Source organism: Alligator sinensis, unplaced genomic scaffold (genome assembly GCF_000455745.1).
Source record: "Alligator sinensis unplaced genomic scaffold, ASM45574v1 scaffold118_1, whole genome shotgun sequence".
Classification (NCBI taxonomy): Eukaryota; Metazoa; Chordata; order Crocodylia; family Alligatoridae; genus Alligator; species Alligator sinensis.
The window spans coordinates 858,999-873,592 of record NW_005841850.1 but is presented as its reverse complement, the minus strand read 5'-3'; the positions used below and the strand labels follow the sequence as shown (position 1 = coordinate 873,592).

Sequence of the window (14,594 nt, the reverse complement as noted above, 5' to 3'; positions counted from 1 at the left end):
ACAGCTTGGGCCAAGCCTAGCCTGCCCACCCTGTGGGAGTGGGGGGTGTTGCAGGGGAGGTGCAAAGCATCCTGGGATGCCAGGAGACTGAGTTAACTTGAATCTGGAGGTGATCTGGGACAGAAGTTCAATAAACCAATTTAACCTAAATCAATGAAGTCTGATACTACATCCATCCAGGTTTACCTTAAACCAGTTTCGGCCATTTTGAAAGCAGTTTATGTGCACTGAACTTCTGTTATGTTACAGATATGAAGTCGTTTCCAATCACTTATACCATTTTATGTGTAATTTCTGCCCCTAGCCCAAGAGTATAAAACACCCAAAAAAACTTGCATCAGTTTGTATCCCTACTTTGTTTTTATATGGACATATACTTGCAAGCCAGTCTCTCAAAACAACTCAGAGCATTTTCCATTCATACTTTATATTTTACAAAAGACAGTGGGTCTTTTTGTGAATCTCTTTCTTGTACCAATGAGCAATTACTCACAAGAATAGTCCCACTGAAGTAAAAGAAGGTACTTGTGAGAGTAGGGTGTTGACATTCTACCCAGGTCACATGAAAGATACAAGACAACCCTGAAATTTAGTTAATTCTCGGCACTTTGGATTGCTGCATTCAGAAGTCACTTTAAGAGCTTTGCCTCAAGTCAGCTAAAGCTTGAATCATCAAAAAAGCAATGCTCTCGGTTTCCAGGAAGAGGTTATTTCATGTCATAATTTCACACCTCAGAGCAGCAAGCTAAAGAGCAACATTAGCCTTGGAAAAGGTTTACTGTTCTACTCCCAGGCTAAATGGAAAGTGTTATACATATAGCTATATTGAAGGAGGCAATGGGGATTAAAGAAGGGAATTACAGCGACCAACAATAAAAGAATATGTGAAAATACCTCACCTCCCCAGTAGGTTACTATTTTATATTGCAATCCCCTTTGCTTCTCAACTTACTTTTCATCTTAATGTTCTTATGTAAATTTATATCCATTAAATTATTTTCCATAGAGCACAGCATCAAAACAAAACTTTTGAAATCTCTTCCTCTCATTTACACTGGGATCAAGCTACTAAGTACCTCACTATAGCTGATAAGCTATTGAAATAAACTTTGAAATAAGGGGAGAAATAATGTACTGTAGCTGACAAAACAGAACCAAAGAGCACTTTGACAGCACTATGACTTTCATTAGGCATGTTCAGACAATGGCTTACAGTAAGTTTATTGTAGGTAGAGATAAACTAGTATTAAAATTAACAAGCAGACACTAACCAAACTCCATTTTTCTGGGTAGAAGGCATTCTGAGTAATTCAAAATGAGATCAGGTAAGAACTGGCAAAATATCTGATTATACAGTATTCTGTAGATGAGGAAGTATTTTAAATATAGCAAAATTTAAGTCACAACGTTTTGGGGTAAATGTTGATGTCTTACCTGAAGGTCCTTCACATTTGGAAATGGGATACCTATAGTTATAACAGCGCGGGCATTTTCATCAGAGAAATCCAGGCCTTCACTAACTTTCCCTCTGCATACAGCCATGAGGAGTGCTCCATCTTGAAGCAAAGAAAAGGAGGATTTAGCAATCATTTTAGAGAGAAATCATCAATTAACAAAACTAAGTTTTACTAAATTATATGAGAGCGTTAGAAGTGTGAGTGTGGCATGAGAAGGAGAGGTTGAGTGCACTTGCCAGGGATGTATCTTTGAGGCAGTCTGCTATGCTCATTGATTGAGGGCATCAAGCCAACATATGATGGACAGAGTTTAATGCTGGCAGCTGGCCCAAATAACCTTCCACTTCTCTACGAGTGGTCATACCTTTTCCGCCTTTATGCTTTATTGCGTCATAGTATATTTTCAGCAATTCATCAAAGTCACCCTTGTCTCCTCCTTGCGGCTCTGCAATGACCGTCTTAACCATCTCCAGATTACTCCATAAGCCAGTGTGTGTCCAGCGATCTTTTAATTTGTCCAACAGCTACACAAACAAAACATCCAGAACGGCAATAGTGAAAATGATGTCATCTAAATTTTTTCATTGCTCTTAAGCATACCAATCATGTTTTAAGTAAAATATACAACAACGCACATCCAATTTTGTATGACAAATTATTCAGAGTTTGTGAATATCGGTACTAAACTGGCATTATGGAAATTCATGCAAAAAAATATAAACATTTCAAAACGTAAATCAGTGGTTCTCAATTTCTTTACATTTAAGGCACCCATTGGAAAACTTTCATGGGATTTTTGACCATAGAAAAATAATGGAGCAATTATTCTGTTGCTCAGAACTCAGAAAGCCCACAACAGGTCAGTATGCTTTTAACACTATGGATTCCTATTTGACATCTCTGGCTTTATCTTGTGAATCATGTTTGCACACCCAACAGTGCTAACATGCCTGCGTCTCAAAGTACCCTGGCTGAGAATAACGGATAGAAATATTTGCGTTCTCTACCACTGCAAGAATGTGTTCTTGAGCACTATAATCCTCAAAAGAGAACAAAACTAAATTGTGGCATGCAAAAATACATTTCACTTACTGAAGACAGCTGAAATGTATAGAAAAAAAATCTCTTAGGGGTTTTTTTCTATCTAATTCTAGATTTCTCCTGCATCTGTAAGAATTCTCCATGCCTTCATTTTGCATTGCTCCTTAACAGAAATAGCTACAACACCACACCATGTTTTGGAAAACGTGGTGGTCTGCTGCAGTTAGGAAATGGGATGGATTTTTGAAAGGTTATGAAAGCAACATTGTCTAAAACTGTCAGGGTGGTTAGAACCGCACACCACCCTGGCAAAGCAAGGGGCCACTGAAAGAACAGAGACTTGCCTTTTAGGTCACCAGAGAGAAAGGCCAGTGTAGCAGAAGACCCCCACCGCTTGCAAGGCTGAAGTCAAGTGTGCCGATTTCAGCAGACATTGTCATTGATCTCTAATGTTTCAATTCTTTTAAATTAACTTGTATAAATTAAAAAATCAGAAATAAAAAGTTTGGAAAGCAGGCTTGGAATACTGTTGTACCCATGAAGACCCAGGAAATGTATGAGGGGCAATGTTTTTTGTGATATCTTTTTACTGGATGTTGGACAAGCTTTTGGTGAAGACATGCGCTTTGTGCCTGACCACAAGCCTGACAGCTCTCCCAGCTATATAGCAAGTCCAATGGATGAGATCACAAAATACCCTTGCTTCAAGTATGGAAATATTGTTCAACAGAAACGTATTTGCTTTTAGGGGGATATTGATAGAGGAAATCCATGGTACCCAGCAAATCCTGTGTTTGTCATTCCAAATCAGCACAAGTTACAACTGTTGCCAGCAAAAGATCTGCTTGTTTTACTTTCACTGTAACCATAACAAAAATGTGTCAAACATTAGAAAATATACATAATGTAAGTAGGGCATGAGCACAGGTCTCACTGGTTGATTGGATGAGTGCAGTTGGCAGTCATCTTGGCTCATTCCCCCTCCCTTAGCAACTCCCATCAGAAATTTTATGAACCCAGAGATCAATTCTCTTATCTGCCAGCTTTGCCTGATGGTGCACAATACTGCCCTCAAATAGCAGAATGGCAGCACGCATATTTGATATGAGCTGAGCAAATCCGGTTCAGTGGACAGAAGCAAATACGTATTTAATTCACTTCTCTCACTCTTCAGTGAACACTCATGTTTTCTTAACTGTTCTACAGTAGTCTTCCTGGTTGCATGTATTGAAAGATTTTAAGTTCACAAGCTCTGCAATGAGGATGATGCCTATTAACAGTCAAAACCTGACTTTGCCTCTCTCTACTGCTCCCTCCAGCTCCACTCACTGCAGGCCTGTCTCAGCACTTTGCCTCGGGCTCTGTAAACTGCTCCCTCTGGAACCTGCACCAATCCCAAATTGTTGCTCAGGTAGCCACAGCATCCCCTAACTCTTAACCCAATTACTTCTTCCCCCGACTGCAAAAATGAGACATTAGGTGTTTACCCTTGTTGCAAAAGTCATTTACCACATGTACAAATATAACTCAATACATGCAGAGCTGAAGGTGACAGTGTGCAATCACATTAATGCTGGCTGAAGAATGCCTGTGAATTCGGGGAGCACCGCCTATAAGGGATAGTTGCATAGGTGACATTTTTGACACTGAGATCATGTCATTTATTGAAATACAACACAAAATATAATATGTACATTTTTAATTTTATGATATATCTATGATGGAAGCCATCTCTAAGCCACTACTGCTCAGATTTTTTTGCCTTGTAAGAGTTTTTTCCCCACAGACAAAACATTTCCTGTTAGGACCAGAATGACTGCTTTCTTGGTGGCACGTCTACCAGTATGTATTGAGGGGACAAATGATTTGTCATCAGCTGTTGAGTTTTGGCCAGTTTTGTTTCTGGCACTATTTGGAGAGCTAACAGCTTAATATCTGAGGTGCATGCTTCTCCTTGTGATGAGACCCAGCGAACAAGGCCAGAGTCGAGTGGTGATGAAGACTATTAACAGAATCCACAAAGTTCACTTCTTATGCAAAAAAACCCCACCCCTTGACAATGCTGGATCTGCCAGCAGCTATTAAAATTACTGACCAGGATGTGCATGTCAATCCATCTGAGGGCCTTAGCCAGGGTGGAGGGAGTGAGCCTGTGGGAGCTCTAGTTTTTCCTCCTCTGAAAGGATCCCCTGCCCTAAGCACTCAATTGCAATGTTACTCAGGCTTCAGTTCTACCATTCCCTCTTGTCTGACATGTATAGGAAAGGAAAGACAGTGCTATGGTACATGCTGAGTAGAGTTCAATTTGAGTTTTACATACAGAGCTTTCCATAGTTTGATTTCTGGAGACTGCTTCTCTTTCCTATGTACTGTCTCAACAACTAAGATCAGTTGGCACTCTTCTGCTAACACTCAGACACAGAAGTTCTTAGAGGAGGGTCCTCAACTCAAACTTTTTCCTTTGCTAGTGAAATAGAGCTTAAGTTTGTTGATCTCCACAGAACACTACAAAAATGCCTGCGGAGATCTTCTGCGTTGGGGAAAACTTGCTGTGAACTAGACCGAGTTCTCTTTTGGGTTAACCTGATTTGCATCCTTTTGTACGGTGAGGTTTAAAATACTCGTCCACATACCTAGAGAATAAAATGAATGCATTTCATTCATTTACTGAATAAGTACACACTAGAATAAACCGCTAGGTTCTGCTGTAATGCCTAGCAAAACACTGGTGCTAATTAAATTAACTTTTAAATGCTACTTATCAGCAAATCTGCCAACCATAGAATTCAGCTTCTTGTTGATGCAGAAACCACACAGTAACAAAGACCATTAATATGCCACACAAGTGATCAGTCTCTCACCAGTTTAACAGGATACACACTTCCAAATATGTAAGAACTGTAAACACCACATATAATTTTACAGATTTCAAACACGTTGGTCATTCTCTTCCCCCTCTCCCTCTATCTATATGTATTTTCAAAGAAATACTACTTCCACTGATTAGCGGAAAGACTGTTCCAGAATATCTTCATCAAGATGCATCTCAAAACGCATGCAAAGCCAAAGTCATTTTTACTTGCATAGCGTAGAGCGATGCAATTACTATGCTCTGCCTCTGCTGGCATATGCTCAAAGCTGCTGCTGGCACCCAAACGGTCCTGGTTTCTCTTGGAACGGACAGCTGTCAACACACTAGCAAGCTTCCCTTCCAGATGTAAATTATTCATGTATTTGAGAATATCTGAGCACGGATAAAAACACCACAATGAAATCTCACGGAGAAATTTCACTGCTCTTCCCATTTATGTTGTGTTTAATAGTAGGCCATAAACCGGAACTTTCTCCTATACAGAAAAGCATGCACATATGCTTGTGTAGATATGGTCCAAACACAACTATACATAGATACTACAATAATGAGAACTACAGAAATGCCCATAAATGAAAATAAATAAAATATAATACATATCCGTGTCTCACAGGAACTATGAACTCGAGTGCAGTGTTATCATGGAAAACAATAGCACTTTGGAAAGGAAGAACACAGACAAGAATGGGGTATAATGCCAAAAACCACAGGAGGTGGCCATTAATGCCCCGAGTCAGTCACTTTTTCTACCCAGGGGAATAATAGTTTTTGCAGTACAAGGCAGTCTATATATGTATTATTAAACCCTTTAAAAATGGATTCTCTAATGGTTCTATAAATGAGAAGTCTTCCTCCAAGAGAGCAGAAAATCTTGTTACGTGCGTAGAATCTGCCATCTTCCCAGACTGATGGATGCTATTTTTGATGGCTTTTTTTGGTAATTTGCAAACAACTGCAAGTTCTGATTCTCAAGAGCGATGTTCTTTGTATCTAGGCTTATCTCCCCTCTTTGTTGTTTCTTATGTTTTAGGGGGCCCATGAAGCTTTTCAGCATCTTGTGGGATGTGAGAAGATCTTTTCTTAGTATCTCTTACCAGTTCTCTCACTCCCTTAAGCTGAGTCCTCATATCCCGCTTGAGGGCAGAACAAGCTGTGCCCCTTTACAGATGGCCTTTCCTTTTTCCGATCTCAGTAGTAGCACAAGGGGTTTCCTATCCCACGCAGCAAAGCCCAAGATGTGTTTAATGTATTTTACCCTGAGGCAAGTTCAGTGTAATTTCTGACATCTTAAGGAAGGCGAAGTTAAGAAGCTAAATTGCAGTGATCATACTGTTGCACACAGTATGGGAACGTAGTCAGCTTCTCTGCAGGATTCCTTATCTCCCGAGTGATTTCTTGTGAACAGATCCTGGCTGTTGGGGGAAGAGTCTAATGGAGAACAACATAACCCTACCAATTACCTGCTTCCCCCACCACAAAACCCTATCCCTTCATTTCTTACAGAGAATGTTCCTGATATATTTTAACGTTGGTTTGGAATGGGGAAACACGATTGTTACCTTATCTGGCTTAGGGTTACCACATGTCCAAGGTCTTCCGGGACAAGTCCTCTTTTTTGGGTCCTCCCACCTCTATCCGGGCATTTTTTTTAAATATCAACAAATGTCCAGGATTTTACTCGGCTCGGCATCAAAGTTTTTCCTGGCACTTCCCGACTTCCCCTAGCAAGGAGCTGCTTGGTACTGTCAGGAGAAGGGAAGAGCGAGAAGAGGCAGAGGGCATCGTGCCCGTGTGCATGCACATGGCTGGCATGCAGCCGGATGCAGGTAAGTCTATGGGGGGGCGGGGGTTGGAGGGCCAGGGCTGGCAGACTGTCCAGGGGGCTATGTGTGTCTGTGTGTGGCAGGGATGTGTAGAGGATGGGTGTGAGGGGGGCAGATGCCTACCAGCACTGGAGGAAGCTGTCTGGGTGCTGGGGTTGCAGCAGGGGAGGGGAGGTGCCTGCTCCTTCAGCAAGGGAAAGGGTGAGGGGGGGCCCTTCCGGGGCAGCAGGGAGCTGCATGGCCAGGCCGGTGGTACTGAGGTCGGTGCCTGTGCTTGCAGGGACAGGGCAGCTCGGAGACGCTGCAGGGAGCAGCGGGCTGAAGGTTGGCAGTGAGGGGCACCGGCGGCGGGGGGGGATGGGGACTGTGGGTCGAGTGTGCAGGGCACAGGCAGTGCCAGGGGCCTGTGGGTCAGGTGTGATGGGTATCAGCAGGGATAGGGGACTGCAGGTTGGGAGTGAAGGGCACCAGCATGGTCTGGGGAGTGGGATACTGAGAGTCAGGAATGAGGGGCAGCAACAGGGCTTGGGGGGGGCTTTGACTTGGGAGTGGCGGGGGGGGATGGGGACTGTGGGTCGAGTGTGCAGGGCACAGGCAGTGCCAGGGGCCTGTGGGTCAGGTGTGATGGGTATCAGCAGGGATAGGGGACTGCAGGTTGGGAGTGAAGGGCACCAGCATGGTCTGGGGAGTGGGATACTGAGAGTCAGGAATGAGGGGCAGCAACAGGGCTTGGGGGGGGCTTTGACTTGGGAGTGGGGGGCAGGGGCAGGGCATGGGCATATCATTGCCCTGCCCTCCACAATCATATTCACCTCTCCTCCTCCCCTGACAGGTGTCCTCTTTTTTGAAACTGGAAATATGGCAACCCTAACCTTGCTACTGGAGTAAAAAGGGATCTATTCAGTGCCTTTAAACAGTATTGAGAAGGCAGGAGAAAATATAGCAGACAAATAAAGAGCAGCCCAGGAGAGACAGGAATTGAAGAGTTTTGCCATCTGACAGCACAGGAAGGATTCCCCCAATAGCTCCTGATCTACTGATCAATAGAAAACAATCGTCTATTATTGCACTGCAAACCATGACACTGAAGTAACGCATCTTTCTGTCATTTTGATATGTAGGTATTGTATTATTTAAATCCTATAAAACAAAAGGGATCTTGTGGAATAACCAATAACCTTAGACACACATTTGGTACCCCACTTAGGGAAGCCTATAATTACACACAAAGAAGTTTTCCCTTTCAGAATTCCAATATCTCCAACATAGCAAAGAAGACACAGAAAGTTTTCTGTAAAGTACATTTTATCATGCTTTCCCACCCAGTATCCCTGAGCCAATTTCATTGTCATCTGGAAATAAGGAGGGGGAAAAAGCAGCCATTAAGTTTTGTTTAATAAAAATCACAGTATCGGCATCATTGTTAGTGCAAAAAGTCAGGGAATCTCTAGGGACTAACATTGATCTAAAAGCCTTTTCCCATGCAGAGCTCTTCATGTGTTTGCTACCAGAATTTTCTTTTTGAATAAACATTGCTTCAAAATCAGAGTGTCTCCAATGGGCTGGAAACGTGTCTGAAGGGTCAAACAGAAGTTCCACACACAGTCAGCATAAAACTTTAGAAATGGAAAAAAGACAGATGCAGACAATCCACTGGATTGGCAACAGAAGTTCACCAGACCCCATTTTGGTGACCCTCGGGTGGAAGGTGAGGCATCTCAGACCGCAAGGGTGCTCACTTGCTAAAAAGGAGCTCTGACCAGCCAATGCCTAACATATAAAGGACACAAAAAGGTGTACAAGATTCCTATGGCACGGTACCTTCTTGTGAAGCTTTTCAAAATAAGTTCTTCATTTCATGTACCCACTATATAAAAAGTAGGGCAAAGGGAGGAACAACAAGGAGAGTTTTGAAAGCAATTGAAATTTCATATATGGAAAAATCTTCCCTTTAAACATTTATTCCCTTAAAGATGTGAAAATTTTAAAGTAAAAAAATATATATATGTGGCCTGATAATGGTCTGCACTGTCATGGAACAATTCTCAGACAAGGTTCTTTGGGTAAATCTGATATCTTTTATTAAACCAACTCAAATAGTTAGAAAAATTCTTCTTAGCAAGCTTGTGGATATAAATACCCTTCGTCAGGCTGAGGAAGGACCTGCAGTTGGTGTGCAGTGGACAGTGAGACCTGAGGTTTTTGGAGAGGCGGTCTGACTTGTGTCATTTCTCAGTGAATGCCTACATCTGATTACAGCAACTGTTTCCAAAGCGTGTTCTCCATCCTTTAGTCCATTAAAATTACCAAACAAACACAGGAAAAAGGGAATCCCTGAAGGCTACGACAGATGAAGAGGACTAGGTGAACCTTTAATCTACCAAAAGTTTAAGTACATAATTTCAGGTACCTACTGCACAAACTAGGGAAATTATGAAGTGTCTCAAGACTATTAAAAACTTACTTTTTTCCGGACAATTTTGGGAAAGCCTTACAGATTTGTTCACTTTTAACCTCAAAGTACCAGAAACATTTCAAGGAACTACAGATGTACGGAAACTGTATCCAGCTGCATCTCGCTATGCATACAGGGTGCACAACTATTTCACCAACAATTATGAGATTCCGGGAGAGACAAGAGAAGCTGTCAACTTGAATTTGTGTTCTTCAAGCCCTTTGACAATTTGTACATTGTGAAAAGGGCCATAAATTCCACAGGTTTATGAAATCAACCACAAGCGTCAGTACAAGGAAAATGCATGCAAGGGCAATTCCAGCTGCCTAGAAATCTTATTGGAGAGGAGGGAACACAATCAAGCTATATGCCATTTAAGTAAAACAACAATTTAATTCCACCTTGTGGTTTCTTAGCTTTCAAATTAGTGCGCCATTCACACTCAGCTGAGCTGCATCTAAAAAATTCTTCCAGGTTGAAACTTATACTCCCAAATATTGTTATTTTAAGCATAAATCTTATAATGTTCCAGTTCATGTGACTATTAGTGTTATTCAAACCTTTCAGTTTCAAGGACTCATTATAAACAGATATAAAATTTCATCATAAAATATCACACAGAACACAACAAGTCTACTACTGACAGATTTTAAATGATTCAGTAAGAACTCTTTGACCATTTTTGTGACTGAATTGCAACAAATTAACACTGAACCTTAAAACTCCATAATAATTTTGTTCTTTGTCTAAATCTTCAAAAATTAAAAGCTTTGTGCTTTTGCCAAGTATATGTGCTGAGCACTTTAGCTTTAAAAAAATGTACTATTTATTTAACAACAACCACCACCATTACGAACCAACGTGTCAGAGGACAAGTATTTTGAATAGAGTTCTTTTAAGTTACATTTAAACACATTTTATACTTTTTTTTTTCCTTTTCCAGAGGAAAAAAACCCATGCGTTTACATGTTTCTGTACTTTTCTGAGAGCTCTTTTTTCCATTGATCTTTGTTATGTTTTTACCAGTCTAGATCCCAAAACATTAATCAAAAACATCTATTCAAGTTCTTTAAAATCCAGCTCAGGGAGAGAGTGCTCATCTTCGGGTCCAGGCCACAGAGGGAGGCAATCACCAAGTGAAGATGTCAACTACATACGGTTTCTTTTAATTTGATGCCTATTTAGCACTCCCTACTGACCTCAGAAAATCTCCTAGCAAGTCAGGAATCATTTTAGCTTGGCCTGAGTAAGGATGCATGTATTGGCCTGGGAAAAAAAAATAAATCAGCAAACAAAGCAGATGCAAGCTGCACTTCTTTTAATTTTTCTGAATGTGACTTGAATATTTGTAAAAGGTGCAGTTTACCATCTAGGAAACTGAAGTCTTCAATTAAGCTACTGATTAAGCCCAGCATAGGCTACAGAAGCCAAAGTTTTGTCAGAGCCCCTCATCCCCACCCTGAGACACGACATCTGCATAAGAATCGCTACGATGATTCTGTTTTCATCGTCTCGAGCAACACTGCCATTAAGGATGCTAAGTGCTAACAATACTGGTGCGTTTTTGAAGTATGGGTGGGCACCTCTTACCCAAGAACTAGACAAATTCTGCCAGTGGATACTTTTTATGAGTTTCTATATAACTCTCAACATTGGCTGGATTTGAACCAATGGCTTTCTTCGTGCTGTTAACCAACTGTTGTTTCTCTGGACATCTTTTACCTGGGCAGCTTGGGTATCTAGGTTTATGGCTACATAAAATATTGAAACTGGCTCATCCAGAACCATTTGGCATATGTCCAAACATATTGCATTTCCTATCAATCGAAAGCTCTTTAGCAGTAATTACACAATTAAACTTTCTGAATATACAAATTTTCATTTTTCTGTACAGGGTAAACGGCCTATATGTCTTCTATATCCCTTTTTTTATTTCTTCCCGTCTCCTTCCAACACCTCTTCCGTGGATTGCTCCTGCATTGTCAAGCATGGCTTAGCTTCTACACAGTTTCAAAAGGGAAGCTTTTGTTCTTGAACAGAACCTGAAGTTTGACAGAGAAGTTAAGAGAGATCTCAGTGGGATAAAGCTTTTCCTTATCGAACCCTACTAATTCCTGATAGGATGTCAGAAAGAAATGCTGCTTTCCTGTCTCATTACCGATCATCTCCTACCATTCAGACTGCCTGCAAAGACCAGCACAAGTCACTTCTTCAACACAGAATGATCATAATTGCATCTACATAAGCTGCCTTCACTCTTCCCCTCAGACATTTGTACAATCTAAACTGACAGGATCCATCTTCAAATTTAAGGCATTAGAATGGTAGAGATCATATTTTCCATGAAAGTAATCCTCTGATGATCTCAGGACACAGATGTTTTTATAATATATCTTGTTCCACAGATATTATATTACCTTTAAATAAGCTTTCTGGATGATGTGGTTCGCTGAGTCAGCAAGTTATCTACAGCTGTAACTTTTTGTCTAAGCTCTCTCCTGCCAGTCGCAGGGCTCTAGTCTGTTCTCCACAATGGTTAATTCTGGCATGGCAGTATGTCCATAGCTACATGCTTTAGCTTTGATTCTAAGAATTAAATCACTTTTTGCCTTGTCATTTTGCAAGGACTGCATATTTCTCTTTCCCCTTTACTTGAAAGAAGCAGCAGAAATGATATGGTATTAGTAAAGCAAGGTAGCACCCACAGTAAGATTGGCTCCTCTATTTTTTCTTTAGATACTTTTATTTGCGAGTTTTGGTGACAATCTCAATCCATGAACTGTCACTAACAGATGCACCTCACCCACTGCTTAAACATTAGCAGTATTAGAGCCCCAGCAAACACTGTATTAATCGTATGATAAACTGTAATATGCCACGAGTTTGACCAATTTATCAGGCAATACAATGGCAAACCAACCACAAAGATGTTCCATGTTTAATGTAATATTATGTGGAACATTTTTGTGGCTGTTTTCTACCATGTTTAATTTAAATGTGAGGCATGCTGCATGGCATGAGTTTTAGTATCCCTGTGCAGGGGGAGCCCATTGGCTCCCCACAGTGGAATCTTGTAAACTCCCACCACGCAGCCCGATGCCAGGTGGACAGGTCTGCACAACAGGGATCTGGGAATCAGGGAACTCTCCAATCCCCAGGTGGCCATGCCTCACTGTGTGTGCAGCCAGTTCCATGCCCTAGCAGACATATGATGTGATCTGAGAAGTTTTATTCCAGATCCCAACAACTGTACATCCTGCGGTGTGGATGGGGATTTGCAAATTCCTCAGATCCCATCCGTGATTAAAGTATGCCAGCAGCCTCACAGATGCATGATTTCAAGGAGATACCAGAGACCACTTCTGATCTGGCTTCATCTGCTATTTACCCTAATACTACTGACTGACACTGAATAGGGTTTACTGAGTTGGCATCCAACAATATGCAAATGAAATGAGTGATTCCGGACCTATGCCTAAAATCCGCTTCTTCTTTTCGGGGTTGGTTTGTTTTTTGGAGTTAGGAGGGAGATCAGGAGTAATGAGATGGGAAGAAAGGAAGATGGGGCAGTGGAATAATAAGCAGGAGGATATGGGTGAACAAGAGTGACTGCATGAAAGATGTGTATTCTTGACCATCATTCCAACTTTAAAAGGCAGCCTGCTGATATCACCAGCTTTCAAGGGCTCTGAAGGGAAGTACTATGAAAAACACTGCAATACATTTAATTTAAAAAAAATGAACCCCAGTTATTTTTCCCCTTTAAGATGCATCTGTTACAAATACCTCTAGAAAACATTCCAACAAAAACCAAAACTATTTGTAAACATTACCATAAATATTGCATATGTATATATTTCACAGGATAGTTAAATGTGCGTCTTTTAAATATAAAAGTCATTTAATAAACTAGCAGTAGGTACAGTTCATTCACATTTCATCTTGATTTTTTATAACTTTTTAGCTGTTTAAATCATACAGAAAAGAAGAATAATGGCAAAAATCTCTGCTTGACACCCAGTCATTTGCACTGCACTAGTCAGGGACCACACTGGCCAAGAATAACTTAGCCTGCTGAATTATTTAAGCAGTTGTTTGCACTCAATTAGATTTTCATGAAAAGTTAAGCAATAGAGTTATTTACAGAAACTTTTTCATGTTTAAATGAGGTACTCAGACACAATACAGGAAGGTATTTTTATTATTAATACCTGAAAAACTTCATTGTTTGGAGCAACTACAATGTATTAAAATAGCAACATATTGCACGAATACCCATTTGGAGAAAAAGATCTCAAAATGGAGGAAAAATATTTTGTTAAAAAAGTTTCAAATTTCTTTTGTGCATTCTGTATAATCAGAAAGACTACATGACGTGAGCATATGAACCAAGACTCAAGAACATGCGACATTTCAGAAGATATAGCAATGGACAGCAGTTTGTAGAGAATAAGGATTTAAATAGCACATCTCACTTAGTAGGAAGCATGCTCATACATAACACCATAATTGTGCATCATCAGGGATCCAGGTTTTCTGTTTGCTGCAGAAAAACATGGATTTTCTCTTTTAAAGGAGAAAAACATGGGAAACTATTGCCCTTTGCAGGCTGGCAGAATTCTAGGCTGCAAGAGGCTGCTTGGGACTGGGAGGAGGGGGACACAGGAAGTGTCATGTGCATGTGTGTGTATGCACATACAGCCACGTGGCTGGGAATACAGACCCAGGCAGTGGTGGAGAGCAGCTCCCCAGGTAAGTCTAGCAGGGGGGACATATTAGGCAATGCATGCAGGGGTAGAGAGGGGACCAGACTGAGGTGGTGGCCACGGTGAGGGAGGGAGTGGGGCAGGGTTGGTGACTGGGGCTAGGTGTGCTGCCCAGCTGGGGCAGTGCCTGGGGCCCAGGGCTGGGGCAGGAATGTGCAGCCATGGGCACTGGCCAGCGAG

General features: G+C 41.3%; 1 protein-coding gene across 1 annotated transcript in view; it reads right to left on the bottom strand.

The window, feature by feature from the left end:
• BRIP1 (BRCA1 interacting protein C-terminal helicase 1) overlaps window positions 1-14,594 on the bottom strand; it is a 96,463-nt gene that overhangs the window by 25,224 nt on the left and 56,645 nt on the right. The window contains exons 15-16 of the mRNA XM_006016063.3: window positions 1,822-1,981; window positions 1,435-1,556 (exon numbers count right to left, since the gene is read on the bottom strand). Coding sequence (XP_006016125.1) covers window positions 1,435-1,556; window positions 1,822-1,981 — 282 coding nt within the window. The remainder of the gene's footprint in view (window positions 1-1,434; window positions 1,557-1,821; window positions 1,982-14,594) is intronic.